The sequence below is a fragment of the Epinephelus lanceolatus genome, chromosome 11 (genome assembly GCF_041903045.1).
Source record: "Epinephelus lanceolatus isolate andai-2023 chromosome 11, ASM4190304v1, whole genome shotgun sequence".
NCBI classification, from domain to species: Eukaryota; Metazoa; Chordata; class Actinopteri; order Perciformes; family Serranidae; genus Epinephelus; species Epinephelus lanceolatus.
Window position 1 is genome coordinate 42865190 of NC_135744.1, and position 15718 is coordinate 42880907.

Consider the following 15718-nt stretch of genomic DNA (forward strand, 5'->3'; position numbering starts at 1 on the left):
GGGAGCTGATGGAGGAGATGGACTGGGAGCTGATGGAGGAGTTGGACTGGGAGCTGATGGAGGAGATGGATTGGGAGCTGATGGAGGAGTTGAATTGAGAGCTGTTGGAGGAGATGGATTGGGAGCTAATGGAGGAGCTGGACTGGGAGCTGATGGAGGAGATGGATTGGGAGTTGATGGAGGAGTTGGATTGGGAGCTGATGGAGGAGTTGAATTGAGAGCTGTTGGAGGAGATGGATTGGGAGCTAATGGAGGAGCTGGATTGGGAGCTGATGGAGGAGATGGATTGGGAGGTGATGGAGGAGATGGATTGGGAGCTGTTGGAGGAGATGGATTGGGAGTTGATGGAGGAGTTGGACTGGGAGCTGATGGAGGAGTTGGATTGGGAGCTGATGGAGGAGATGGATTGGGAGGTGATGGAGGAGATGGATTGGGAGCTGATGGAGGAGTTGGATTGGGAGCTGATGGAGGAGATGGATTGGGAGCTGATGGAGGAGTTGGATTGGGAGCTGATGGAGGAGTTGGACTGGGAGCTGATGGAGGAGATGGATTGGGAGCTGATGGAGGAGTTGGATTGGGAGCTGATGGAGGAGATAGATTGGGAGCTGATGGAGGAGTTGGACTGGGAGCTGATGGAGGAGTTGGACTGGGAGCTAATGGAGGAGATGGATTGGGAGCTGATGGAGGAGATGGATTGGGAGTTGATGGAGGAGTTGGATTGGGAGCTGATGGAGGAGTTGGACTGGGAGCTGATGGAGGAGTTGGATTGGGAGCTGTTGGAGGAGATGGATTGGGAGCTGATGGAGGAGTTGGATTGGGAGCTGATGGAGGAGATGGACTGGGAGCTGATGGAGGAGTTGGACTGGGAGCTGATGGAGGAGATGGATTGGGAGCTGATGGAGGAGATAGATTGGGAGCTGATGGAGGAGTTGGATTGGGAGCTGATGGAGGAGATGGATTGGGAGCTGATGGAGGAGTTGGATTGGGAGCTGATGGAGGAGTTGGATTGGGAGCTGATGGAGGAGAGAGATTGGGAGCTGATGGACGAGTTGGTTTGGGAGCTGATGGAGGAGTTGGACTGGGAGCTGATGGAGGAGTTGGATTGGGAGCTGATGGAGGAGTTGGAATGGGAGCTGATGGAGGAGATAGAATGGGAGCTGATGGAGGAGTTGGATTGGGAGCTGATGGACGAGATGGGTTGGGAGCTGATGGAGGAGTTGGATTGGGAGCTGATGGGGGGGTAGATAGGGAGCTGATGGAGGAGATGGGTTGGGAGCTGATGGAGAAGTTGGATTGGGAGCTGATGGGGGGATAGATAGGGAGCTGATGGAGGAGTTGGATTGGGAGCTGATGGACGAGTTGGTTTGGGAGCTGATGGAGGAGTTGGACTGGGAGCTGATGGAGGAGTTGGAATGGGAGCTGATGGAGGAGATAGAATGGGAGCTGATGGAGGAGTTGGATTGGGAGCTGATGGAGGAGATGGGTTGGGAGCTGATGGAGGAGTTGGATTGGGAGCTGATGGGGGGGATAGATAGGGAGCTGATGGAGGTGATGGGTTGGGAGCTGATGGAGGAGTTGGATTGGGAGCTGATGGGGGGGATAGATAGGGAGCTGATGGAGGAGTTGGATTGGGAGCTGATGGAGGAGTTGGATTGAGAGCGGATGGGGGCGGGGGTAGATAGGGAGCTGATGGAGGAGTTGGATTGGGAGCTGATGGAGGAGTTGGACTGGGAGCTGATGGAGGAGTTGGATTGGGAGCTGATGGGGGGGATAGATAGGGAGCTGATGGAGGAGTTGGATTGGGAGCTGATGGGGGGGGATAGATTGGGAGCTGATGGAGGAGTTGGATTGGGAGCTGATGGACGAGTTGGTTTGGGAGCTGATGGAGGAGTTGGACTGGGAGCTGATGGAGGAGTTGGAATGGGAGCTGATGGAGGAGATAGAATGGGAGCTAATGGAGGAGTTGGATTGGGAGCTGATGGAGGAGATGGGTTGGGAGCTGATGGAGGAGTTGGATTGGGAGCTGATGGGGGGGATAGATAGGGAGCTGATGGAGGAGATAGAATGGGAGCTGATGGAGGAGTTGGACTGGGAGCTGATGGAGGAGTTGTATTAGGAGCTGATGGGGGAGTTGGATTGGGAGCTGATGGGGGGGATAGATAGGGAGCTGATGGAGGAGTTGGATTGGGAGCTGATGGAGGAGTTGGATTGAGAGCTGATGGGGGGGGGTAGATAGGGAGCTGATGGAGGAGTTGGACTGGGAGCTGATGGAGGAGTTGTATTAGGAGCTGATGGGGGAGTTGGATTGGGAGCTGATGGAGGAGTTGGATTGGGAGCTGATGGAGGAGTTGGATTGGGAGCTGATGGGGGAGTTGGATTGGGAGCTGATGGAGGAGTTGGACTGGGAGCTGATGGAGGAGTTGGATTGGGAGCTGATGGAGGAGTTGGACTGGGAGCTGATGGGGGAGTTGGATTGGGAGCTGATAGAGGAGATGGGTCGGGAGCTGATGGAGGAGTTGGTTTGGGTTGGGAGGTGACGGAGGAGGAGATCAGTGGAGGTTTAATATAAATGTTCCTGCAGCTGCCCTGAAGCTGCTCCTGCATTATTGAAAACTACAGCTCTATTAGTGGGCTCAGTCTAAACACTGGGAGGATGGAGGGAGGATGGAGGGAGGACAAGGAGAAACAGTTTACCGTCTGGATGTGTATTATTGTGGTGGAGGAAGAGAAACAGGAGGTGCAGATGGAATTTACAGGAGGAGCTGCTGTGGAGGGCGGAGAGATTAAAGGGAGACCGTGTCAGGGAAGGAAACAAGGAGGTAATGAAAAAGGTATGAGGACGTAGGAGGAAATGAAGGAAATGAGATTGTATAGAAGGAAATAAGGAGTTAGGAAGGAACAATAAGGACGTATAAGAGGAAGCAGCAGTCGGACCTATGAGGAAGGAAACATTGAAGGAAATACTGGAAATAAGGAGAAGAAAATGAACTGTAGGAAAAACAAGGAGGTGTGCAAGGAAAGAGTGGATAAGGATCTATAGATGGAAGGAAGGAGGTATTGAAGGAAACAGGCAAAGGAAGAAGGATGTATGGAAGAGAGTAAGGAGGGATTGAAGGAAATCAGTATCTACAGAGTAAGAGACAGCTTTGGAAGGAAAGAAGGACTTACAGGAGGACAGAAGGATAGAAGGATGAAAGAAAGATGTACATATGATAGGATTCACAGAAGGATAGAAGGAAGTAGAGAAGGAAGGAAGGATCTACAGAGGACAGGCTTTACATGAGGACAGAAGGAGGTACAGAAGAAAGGAAGTACATAAGGAAATAAGGATGTATGGAGCAAAGGAGATGTGAAAGGGAGTAAGTGTACAAAAGGAAAGAAGAAGGTGGCCTACAGACTGAGAAGGAGGTATAAAAGGAAAGGATGTACAGAAGAAAGGACTTATGGAAGGATAGAGGGAGGCACAGAAGGAAAGAAGGACGTATATAAGGAAAGAAAAATCTACAGAAGAGAACAAGGAGCTATACAAGGTAATGAGGATGCACAGACTGAAAGAAAGGATCTAAGGAAGGAAAGAAGGGTGTAAAGAAGGAGAGATGGAGGTATAGAAGGAGAGATGGAGGTATGGAGGAAGTGTAGAGGAGGAGGGACAAGTTGTTAGAGAAAGAAAAGGAGGAGAGTGAATGATTGAAAAGGAGGCTTGTGTAAGAGTTTACACACACACACACACACACACACACACACACACACACACACACACACACAGAGTCTGACAGGCCGACTGAGATTCATCGAGGCGAAGAAGACAGACAGAGAAGCTACTTTATATTCTCCTCTCTGTTCCTTCTCTCTGACCAACGTTGCACCGCCACGTCTGATGTCAACAAACAAACAAACAAACAAACAAACAACATCGTGCAGATAATCATCATCATCACCGGAAAATATTTATTATTAATATTTATATTTACGAGCTGTTCAAATGAAGTAAGTGACGTGACGTTCACTTTGAATCTGAACTACGAGCTTCACACTTCAGTGTTCACAGTTTGTCATTTACATGATGATTTCAGTTTAACAGCCCGCGCTCTGACACCTGAACGCCTCATACATCACATATCATAGATCTGGCGTTGTGTTCACTGACACCTGTAAAAAACAGCCGATCCAATCAGAGCTTGGTGTTCACCCTCAGAGTGTAACATCAGGCTGAGAAGATTTAAAATATAAAAATCATCTCATTTCAGGTCAAAACTCACTGTTGTGTTTGCTGTTGGGTCGTTCTGTTGCTGTGGTTACATGTAGTTTAATATACTTCAGTCCGAATACACGAACTACAGGTAGATCCAGTCCACACACTGATTTAATACGTGATGAAATAAATATTATGTTTCATGTTAATCAGTGAGATTTCATCCTAAATGAACTCAGCTGTCAGGACCAAGATTTTTTGTTTTTACAATATTATTGGATTTTCTCCAGAAAAATATTATTTTGTCACAATCGACTGTCACAGTGACTGCACGTCTAATTTACGCTTTAAACACTGTACAAATTAAATGATCTCAACAGACACCACCGCCAGTATAAAACAGAAATAATCTTGAATTCTTAAGAAAACATGAATTTATTAACTACAAAAGTAAAATGGGTTTTTTGTTGACTGAAAACAGACACAGACATCAGAAGGGAAACATATCCCACACTGACAAAGACCTAACTGCAGACACAAAACGCTCTCAACCAAACCCCATTCAAAAAAAGTCAAATTTTAACTCTAACATGTTAATGTTCAAGGTTTCTTCTCATGTTGAACTACAGCAGTTAAGAAATAAAGGGTTGTGTTCACTGTCAGTCACTGTCAAAGAATCAAGTCTGACAAAAAAGATTAAGTTATGTGAACACAGATAAACCGCAAGTAAATAAGCAATAAATCTTTCAACCAAACCCATTTAAAAAAAATCATAAAATTTTAACTTAATTTTCATTTCTTGTCATTTTAAACCAAAGCAGCTTAAAAAAGGTTTTTTGTTCACCATTAGTCGACTAGAAACAGACGCAAAAACAACAGAAAGGAAACACATCTCACACCGACAGAGAATTAGCTACAGAGACATGATCAGCTGCAACGGAAAATTTCTAAACCAAACCCTATTCAAAAAATATCAAATTTTAATTTCAACTATGTTAGTGTTCAAGGTTTCTTCTCATCTTGAACTTTGCTCACCATCAGTTGCTGTGAAAGTACCAAGTCTGACTGAAAAATATTCAGTTATGTGAACACAGATAAACCGCAAGAAAATAAGCAATAAAGGTCTCAGCCAAACTCCAGTCAAAAAAAGTTGCGTTTTACTTAAAGGGATAGTGCACCCAAAAATAAAAATTCAGCCATTATCTACTCACCCATATGCCGAGGGAGGCTCAGGTGAAGTTTTAGAGTCCTCACATCACTTGCAGAGATCCAAGGGGAGAGGAGGTAGCAACACAACTCCACCTAATGGAGGCTGACGGCGCCCCAGATTCAAACGTCCAAAAACACATAATTGAAACCACAAAATATCTCCATACTGCTCGTCCGTAGTGATCCAAGTGTCCTGAAGCCCCGACATAAAAAGTTGTTTGGAAAAACCTCATTTGAACTCTGTTTTTAGCCTCATTGCAGCCTGTAGCTCTGACTGCCTCTCTGGGCACCGTGTTCACGTGTGTGCGAGACCAGCGAAAGCACGTGAACACATATGATCGCGGTGCCCATGTCTCACGGTCTCCCGCAAGCGTGCACACATCAGCGCTGTGTACACAGAGAGGCAGTCAGAGCTACAGGCTACAATGAGGCTAATAACAGAGTTCAAATGACGTTTTTCCAAACAACTTTTTATGTCGGGGCTTCAGGACACTTGGATCACTACAGACGAGCAATATGGAGATATTTTGTGGTTTCAATTATGTGTTTTTGGATGTTTGAATCTGGGGCGCCGTCAGCCTCCATTAGGTGGAGTTGTGTTGCTACCTCCTCTCCCCTTGGATCTCTGCAAGTGATGTGAGGACTCTAAAACTTCACCTGAGCCTCCCTCGGCATATGGGTGAGTAGATAATGGCTGAATTTTCATTTTTGGGTGCACTATCCCTTTAATGTTCAGATTTCTTCTATTAAACCTCATCAGTTTTTTAAAGGTTTTTGTTTAATGTCAGCTCTGACTGGGTGACAGAACAGGAAAAGTTCTCAACCAAACCCTATTCAAAAAAGTCAAAATTTAACTTCCAATTTCTTCTATTGATCCTCAGCAGTTTTTAAAAGTTATTTGGTCATCATCAGCTCTGACCGGGCGACTCTCGGTTGTATGAACAACTGCAACAGAACAGGAGAAGTTCTCAACCAAATCCTGTTCAAAAAAGTCACCATTTAACCTTATTTTCAGATTTCTTCTCACCTCAAACTAAACCAGTTAAAAAAGGGTTTTGTTCACTGTCATTCTGCTGTAAACAAAGACATCGACAACAGAGAGTAAAGATATCTCACACTGACAAAGAATTAACAACAAACACATTTGGAACAGAGCAAGAACGTTTTTCAACCAAACCCCATTAAAAAAAAGTGACTTTTAACTTCAACCATGTAAACTTGCTATATTCCTTGTGACACTGATCAACAGCTGTTTTCACTATCAGCTCTAACTGAACGACTCTGTCATGTGAACACTGAAGATCAACTGCAATGTAACAGGAAAACTTCTCAACCAAACCCCATTACAAAAAATCTAATTTTAACTTAATGTTTAGATTAATCTCATATTGATTGACAGCAGCTTAAAAAAGGTTTTTGCTCACTGTCAGTTGACTGGAAAGAGAAATGTATCCCACACTAGGCTTACAGAGACATATCGCTGTCAAGGTATGTTGTAAAACAAAAGCTGACAATCGTCATATCGTGTAGATTTACTTATCTACAATATTAAAAAAATAACAACTGAACAGCTCTTCTCATATTAAATGACAGCAGCTTAAAAAACATTTCTGTTCACTATCAGTTGAAACAACAGAAATGTATCCCACACGACAAAGACCTGCAGACACACAATCAACTGACACGGAAAAGTTCTCAACCAAACCTCATTCAAAAAAAGTCAAATTTAACCTAATGTCCAGATTTCTTCTCATCTTGGAAGACGGCAGATCCCCAAAATTTAAAAAAGCTTCCTGACTTATTTTAATATTTTTTTGGGGGGGGGCATGAAGGGGGGTTGCTGGGTTATGCCACTGTGATGTCACCGTGATGTCACTTCAGTGCTGCTCAGATTGGGAATGAACTCAATACCCCCCCCCCCCCCCCCCCCCCCGAAAGTGTGAGTGAGAAGTGATGAGCTCATTCGGCCATTTATCAAAGGACGAAACACACACACACACACACACTCACTCACCATCCGAAGCCTCCGAACGACACGCTCCTCTTCCTCCTCAGCATGGTCTCTGGCTCGCCCTCTCCTCCTCTTTGTCTTCCTTTTATTCTTATTGTGTCTGGATTCTCTCCGTACCTCCTCCTCCTCCCTCCTTCCTCTCCTCTCACGTCTCTCCTCCCTCCTTCCTCCCTCTCTCGTCTCTCCTCCCTCCTTCCTCCCCTCCCTCTCTCTTCCTCGTCTCCTCACTCTCCACCTATAAATACTCTCATCTCTGTCAAACGCCCTCCTTTATGCCTCCTCTCCCTCCTCTTCCTCCCACTGTGTCTCCTCCTGCCGTTAATGTTCCTCTCTCTCTCTACCCGCCCTGACAAAGCAGAATCGCAGCAGAATCGCTGCCGCTCTGAAAACTTATCATACATAATGAATGGAAGTAAATGGACGAATACAGTTTACTGGATTTTATGTAACGTACAGACGGCACGGTCTGAAGCTGCAGCCTGAACTCACACAACATTCACACATCATCTTTAACCCAACATGTTTACAGCTACATGTTCTGTCTGCCACCGTATTACATTATATTTTACTCCAGTTTATTCCTTTATTTTAACATCTGCACTATTTTATGACTTAAAAAACAGAACACAGACGTGTCTGTGTCTATATGTTTATGCACATATTAAATAAGTGAATTCTACTATGATCTTCACCAATACCATGTGTGACCTAGGCGTGACGTCTTCTCTCTTTAACAACCACAACAATAAACATTATATCTCCCTGCTAAACACATTACAACACATAATGGAGCAACAGTTAAATGTACCTGAATTAAAAAGCAAAGGACAATGGTGTTAAGTGACCTCATGTGGACGACCCGCTCATGATCTATCAGGAAAGACGGCATTGTGCTAATGTTAGCTAACAGCAAAACAGATGATGTTTACTGGCAGGAAAAACAATCAAAACGAATATTAAACTTATTATAAACATGGCGAACTTAATGACAAACAATAAACATACAACCAGATAAAACCAGCTTAATTTCCATGGGCTTTTGAGTAAGTTAACTTTATATTTGTGCACAAACATCGACAGGCCAGTTACCTCATGGAAATCCTCTATAGCTCTGAAAATTACCCACAATCTTTCGCTATTTACTACTTCATGCCAAAACTAACTTTTGACAGCAGGTGGCGCTGTCACTCTGTCGAACTGAATATAATATGAAGCTAAAGCATCTCAACAGCAGAGATATAGACACACATACCGGCACTGTCAAATTTAGCTGGATTTAACCAGGACCTTATAAACGATGTTACATGTGCAGCTTTTTCTTATATTGTCTAGGCCACTATGTGTTTTTTGGAGTTGTGCACACTGCTATTTTTCATTACAATTATCTCCAGACTTCCCCCAAAACAGTTCTACAGGTCATTTTTAAAAGGCAGATTATTACTCAGTGCTCCAGGGATGACGTTTTTCTGTAGGCTGACACGGACGTTAGCATTGCACTGGTTCCCTCGTCAAAAAGCCTACGAGATTTTTCCATTGGCTTTTGGATTATTGCTGAAAATAAGCTCTAAATGAACTACAACTTAACGTCAGCGGCTCAAAATGAAGTCACTTACTCAATGAGGTGACCTGAAGCACAATGTTTCTGCAGTTACTCTGTCCCACCACTGGGACTGTGTTACCAACAGCAATCACCGAATGAGCAGAGCCACTAGCTAGCCCCCACCTGACTTGGGTGGTGTGCAGCACAGGGAAGCCAAAGCTAACGTTAGCTAACTAGTGGAGACCGGAGGGTGAGCAGTGGGCACGATCATCGTGTCTCAATTCTCATACTTCTGTACTAAAAACTTCATATTTCGAGTGTACAGGTGCGTTCACAGTGAAATTAGTGTACTTGCTGTCGCAGTCAAAAGGTCCAAAAGTTAAGTGTGGAATGACGGACACCTCTCACTCTCAACGGTCACCATCTTTGTGGTGTAGCAGACTTCTCAGCTTCTGACATGTCAGCTGGAGACAACAAGGAGCCTGTTAGTTACATACTTTTGCACTAAGTACCAAAACTGTTGTCGAATAGAAGCCGCCACTAATGTGTGTTGGGTCTGTAATGATTTAATACCGCCAACACTAATGTAAGTGCTAATGTTAGCTTGCTAGCTGGTGTTACCATTTGTTGCGGCAGCACATTTTAATCAGTATCGATATAAGTCTGGTTTATGTGTGGGTGGAGACAGCGGTCAAATGTTGGCGATAATGCTCCACTGTCTGTTTGCAATTTGCTGTTTAAAAAGAAGACAAAGAAAAAGAAGAGGCAGTTAAAGAAAAAGCTGCTAAGTAAGTGCAAAATAACAGTGTTTGATTTTAGACAACACTACCCTGTTGAATTTAGTGCACCACGTAGTGTCCATAGTGTACTTCATTGGAGTGCACTAATGTAAGTGTGCGAAGTATCCACATGTTAACACGACTAGCCGTGTGTCTGTCAGCAAAACTAAGAGAAAATAAATAAAAAATAAAACATTTGTATCACAAAACAATAAAATTTTACCTCCTCTAAATGGACAGAGTCGATTGAGCGCCGGAATAAAAGAAAAGGCCTGGGGATATTTGAGGTAATGTAAAAACTGAATGAACTGTAACGTAAAAACTGAACCATGGCAATGATCTAAGCATTCGAGTCCGTCCTACTGTAACTGTTGTACGACAAACAAAGACTAAAGAGCATGAATTACAACCAACCTAAAGCTGAAACAATTAGAAAGCTCATCAAGCAAAATCACCAAAAAACTCTCTAGTTCCAGCTTTGCTCTGTTTTATATCATTAAGAGTCTAATTTTTAAGACTCTGTGCAACATTTGGATGGAAACTTGACTATAAGGCTCCAGTGACTGATTCGTTTCTGGATCACTTATTGTTTGGTCTGATTAAAAGTGTCCGTCACAGCTGCGTCAAGTCAGAGGTGTTACCTGTCGGAGGGTTTTTGCTGCATGGGACAAAGTTGGACTCCTGACCTGGTGTGTTTCTACACTCCCAGCTACCACTGTGGTAAAATATAAACTGTTGCAGTTTGGTATTAAATCATGTAAATGGAGTTAAAGGCTCCCTCTGTACAAGGAGGTTAATACATCACTGCTGTGATGGAAAACACTGGAACGTGGCACCAAAAACACAGATGCAAAAAACAGTGAAATTATTTTCTACAGCAATTTAAAGACAAAGATCAGGGAGGATAAGAGATATTTAAATGAGGACACATGAAATGGCTTTGGATGTCTTACAGTGTGTGTGTGTGTGTGTGTGTGTGTGTGTGTGTGTGCGTGTTTCCTCTGATTCGGGAGTTTCTCTCAGGTTTAATTCTCGGTGAAAATCCTCCGGCATAGAAATAGAAAACAGGGTTTACAGAGAATAAAGAGTGCCATCACATTATGCACACACAGATAGAGTCTGACTTCCTTCAGTTAACAAACATAAATAAATCCATCAGTGTAAACTGCTGCCAGCACAACGGAAACACACCAACGTGTCCTCACACAACGGTTCGTATGAGATTTAACAAATAACCGCCCCATGAATTAGCTGCTTAGGTTAGGTATAATAACAATCATAGTTGGGCATCATTTTATGTAGCTACATAACGTAAAGTTATGAAGGTTAGACCTAGGACAGTAAAGTTATGTAGGTTTAGAAGAATAAAATTACATAGTTAAGGCTTAGTAATGTTACTTATTTTAAGCTTAGGAAAGTATCGCTACGTAGGTTAGGGTTAGTTAATACTTTTTGTTGGCATACATACGTACAGTGCATGAGAACAACCTCTACATACATCATTAGAAGACTTTGACTTGTAAAGTAAAGTAACGTTACGTAGTTTAAGCTTAGGAAAGTCACATTATGTAGGTTAGGCCTAGGAAAGTGAAGTTACCTAAGTTTAGAAAAATAAAGTTACATAGGTTAGGATTAGGAAAGTACAGTTACAAAGGTTAGTTTTAGATAAGTGAAGTTAGATAGGTTAGGCAGATTAAGATAACATTAAGTAGTTTAGGCTTAGGAAAGTAATATTATGTAAATTAGCCTTGAGACAGTAAAGTTACATAGGTTTAGGAAAGTAACGTTACGTAGTTCAGGCTTAGGTAAGTAAAGCTGCGTAGGTTAGGCTTAGGAAAGTAAGGTTATGTGGGTTAGGGTTAAATAGTAAAGTTACATAGGTTTAGAAAAGTAAAATTACATATATTAGGTTTAGGAAAGTAACATTACATAGTTTAGGCTTAGTAAAGTTATTTAGTTTAGGCGTAGAAAAATAAAGTTACGTAGGTTTAGCAAAGTAGATTAGGTTTGGAAAGGAACGTTACGTAGTTTAATTGTAAAAAAGTTTACGTAGGTTAAGCTTAGGAAAGTAAAAATTACGTAGGTTTAGGAAAGTAATGTTACGTACATTAGGCTTAGGAATGTGAAGTTGCATAAATTAGGTTTAGGAAAAGAATCATGGTTGGCAATTTTCATGTTACGAATGAAATGTATGTACGTAATGTTTACTTGGTTTCACTGGACAAAAATAACGGTCTCCTGGGGGAAAGTCCTGTGGTTATTTGAACAATCCACCCTAACTTGCTTCCTTATACGGACTTTTGCTCTTTATACCACTTCATTATTCACTTTCGTCAGTGCATTTGTCACGTGATCACAGCATTCATGATAATGTGAGTTACATACGAATTCTGGTGCATTACTTTTTGTCTGTATACTTACGAACAGTGCATCAGAACAGCTTTCACATATATGTTGTCATTATGACTCATGCATTAACATAAACTGGAATTTTATTCCTGTGGTTGGTTGAGGTGAGCCTGAAATGTTTTTACGAGAAATATGACTTCAACCATGATAACAGTTTGACATTAAAGGCTGAGGAGGAGTTAACATGACCAGTATATAAAACCTTTAACAGTCTCACAGACTCTGGTCTCACTTCAGTCAGGCCTCACGGTGAAAATCAACAGACTGACAACGCTCAGAGAACAACGTGAGGCACAGACCATATGTGTCGAGCTGTACGACACCTCAACTCTGCCAGGAGAGACGGAGACAGGAAGACAGAGACAGACAGTGAGACAGAGGCAGGAGGAGAGACAGACAGACAGGAGGAGAAACAGAGAGACACAGGAGGAGAGAGACCTCATGTGGCTGAAGAACAGGGACATTTTGTTCTGATGTTAAAGACCAGACAGAGCAGGTGGCCACAACACACACACACACACACACACACACACACACACACACACAGTAACAACCCTGTGAGGTGAGAAACAATAATCTGGCTTCATCATCATCATCATCATCATCATAACAACTCTATGCCTACATAGGCATCCATTCTCAACACACACACACACACATACAGATAAACAAGTTTGACATCAAACAAACCATCTGTTTCTATGAACCAAGTTCATGAATAAATAAAGTTACGTAGTTTAAGTTTGGGAGGTAAAGTTTTGTAGGTTAGGTTTAGGAAAGGAACGTTACATAGGCAAGGTTTATGAAAGTTAAGTTATATGTTATGTTTAGGTGGTAAAGTTACATATGTTAGCTAGTTATGAGGTAAAGTTATGTTAGCTTTAGAAAAGGAAGGTTACGTAAGTTAGGTTTAGGAAAGGAAAGTTACAAAGAAATGGTTTACAAAAGTTATGTAGGTTAGGTTCAGGAGGTAAAGTTACGTAGGTTAGGGTTAGGTGGTTAAAATACGTAGGTCAGCTTTAAGGAGGTAAAGCTACGTAGCTTAGGTTTAGGAAAGTTAAGTTACGCAGGTTAGCTCTAGGAAAGGAGAGGTACATCATTTAGGTTTAGGAGGTAAAGTTACATATGTTAGCTTTAAGGAGGTAAAGTTACGTATGTTAGCTATAGGAAAGGAAAGTTACGAATTTTAGGATTAGGAAAGGAAAGTTACATAGGTTAGCTCTAGGAAAGGAGAGGTACATTGTCTAGGTTTAGGAAATAAAGTTATGTACGTTACTTTAAGCCTCCAGGAAGTGCGCCTGGTTTTTAAGCTAATTTTTGTAGTAGCCAAAGTGACAGTGCAGTTTCTAGGATCCTTTTTTTTTTTTAAACTTCTGTTCTGCTTTGTTTTGTGTTAAGATTGTGTCTTAGTTTTGTTATGATGGAAAGGGTTTATTGTTTACAATGAAAAATCTAAATAAAATCTTATATAGTCTGAAAAGAAAAAAATCTGGGGTCCGTCACGTGATACCACTAGGCCCAAAAATACTTTCCCATCGATAACAATGTAAAAGAGGTGTATGTAAATCAGTGGATTCACTTTTGTTCGCAATGAGAGGTAGTACTGCACATTGATTATGAGAAAATGATATTGCACTACATTTACAAGTGATCCTGATATCTAAAAGTTGGCTAATACTGTACATGATGTTAAAAGGTGTAACGTTGCTTTATTGACATGCAGGTAATATTTCATCCTCTCTAACTAACAACCATATATCCCCAAATGTCTAAGATGAAGGTAAGATGCTTCTCTCATATCATAAGATATTTTCTCCAAAATTAAATGCTGTCTTTTTTCACACTTTAGCTATAAAATGTAAATGAATCAGCTTAGGAAAAGAGTTGACATCCGCTGCGAGCAGGGTTCGAACCTGCGCGGGGAGACCCCATTGGATTTCAAGTCCAACGCCTTAACCACTCGGCCATCGCAGCTTACGTCACTACCCTGGTAGATCGTGTTATTTTTATCAAACTAAGAACAATTACATGGCATTTCTATTATTCTGTGTCTAACCATGACAACGCATTAACGCTTCAAACACCGCTGACGATCGCTGCTGCCGCTCCGGTGTCAGCTGATGTAACGTTAGGGTCGGTTTACACTTACACTCAGGTGTCCGTGATGCAGCACCGTCCCGGATGGTTCTCCAGATGAAGCAGATATTCCACCGTTTGACGTCGATGTAAAGTTTTATATTGTTGAGTGACGGCATTATGAGACAGTCAGACAGCAGATCAACGTCTCAACAACCGTTCAGGAGTTTTTACACCGATGTCAGGACGTTAAAAAACAATAAAAACTCGGTGTAGTCCGACAGAAGGACGGTAAATTTCATTAAACTCAATGCTGTCCAGACGAAATCCAAGATGGCGTTTTGTTTTGATGGGTTTTTTCCCGCCCACAGAAACAGACGTCGACGTGCGTGCTGCCGCTCTGCCGGAAGCTCAGTGCTGCCACGTGGTGGCCGGAAGCTGTACTACGATAACACTGTTGTAACATGGACTGTTCCAATTCATACATCAGACGTGATGGACGATGATGGACTTGTAAACATTATACATTAAATTCACAAGTTATTACATGACTGACAGTTGAAGAAACTTCAACACAACAAAGGTTAAACAGGAAATGACATCATGTTGCTGGTCTGTCTCCTCTTGTCATTGTAATTTTATTAATAGGTTAAATGTGAGCAGAGCAGCATCACAACACAAACAGCCACGTGACTAGTGACATAAAAATAATAGCTAGCATGTTAGCCGTTAGCCTAGATACAGCCAGGGCGCATAGTAGAGTCAGACCTGTTAAAACGTAAGTGAACGGGCAACCTTCAAGTGCAAAGTTAGTCCACTAAACAAGCTTTTTTTCCACAAAGACCGCCTCATATCGTTAGGATAAATGTCAGAGAACATATAGAAAACAACATGTAAACGTGTTGTCTTACCTTACCGGTGTGCTGCCATGTTTGTTTACCATCTAGCTCTGCTTTCCAAAGCGCGGCCGAAATCTGGCGAGAACAAGCAGCAACAGCTGGAAGGCAGAACCGGACAGTAGCCTGAAAAGTTCATTCGTTTATTTTATGAAAGATTTATAGAATAATGGCTGACTTTTTGCCATTTTGCCCTTATTTATTTATTTGAGCCAGAATACACTGACGAAGAGCTTCGTGAAATTGAAGAACGGAGGAGGAGAGAGAGAGAGAGGCACAACAGGTAGAGGACGAGAGAGGAGGAATGGCTGCTGCAAGGCTGCGTAGCTCTAGATAAAGCCCAGCTGGATACTACTCCAGGTGGAGGTGTCTCGTCCTCGGTCACATCCAGACCTTGAAAATAAGGCTGCAACTGGTCCCATTCCTTGCAACAGAGGCATTCCTCTTCTGTGGGCACTGGGGCACAGCATTCACAGGTACACCACCAATCTCCAGAGCTACGCAGCCTTGCAGCAGCCATTGACCTGCTTTTTAAAGGTGAAGTTTGAGTCAAACACGACCCCTAGGTTTCTGGCAGAGTGTGTGACCCGGGGAGTTGTGGCTGAA

At 42.6% G+C, this 15718-nt stretch overlaps 1 protein-coding gene and 1 non-coding gene across 5 annotated transcripts in view; both read right to left on the reverse strand.

The window, feature by feature from the left end:
• The window catches only part of LOC117261904 (rap1 GTPase-activating protein 2-like), a 60139-nt gene extending 45741 nt beyond the window's left edge, over positions 1-14398 (reverse strand). Inside the window, exon 1 of one of the 4 annotated variants that reach the window (XM_078172653.1) lies at positions 14290-14398. Coding sequence is in view for 3 of the 4 variants with exons in the window: in XM_033634477.2 (XP_033490368.1) it covers positions 7416-7459 (44 nt within the window). In the remaining variant the exon portion in view is untranslated. Of the gene's footprint in view, positions 1-7415; positions 7729-14289 lie in introns of those variants that run through there. The other 3 variants (XM_033634477.2, XM_033634506.2, XM_078172652.1) reach the window with 3 other exon arrangements.
• trnas-uga (transfer RNA serine (anticodon UGA)) lies at positions 14033-14114 on the reverse strand. Its single transcript has one exon. It is a non-coding gene; the product is annotated as a tRNA-Ser (tRNA).
• Positions 14399-15718: the final 1320 nt, after the last annotated feature.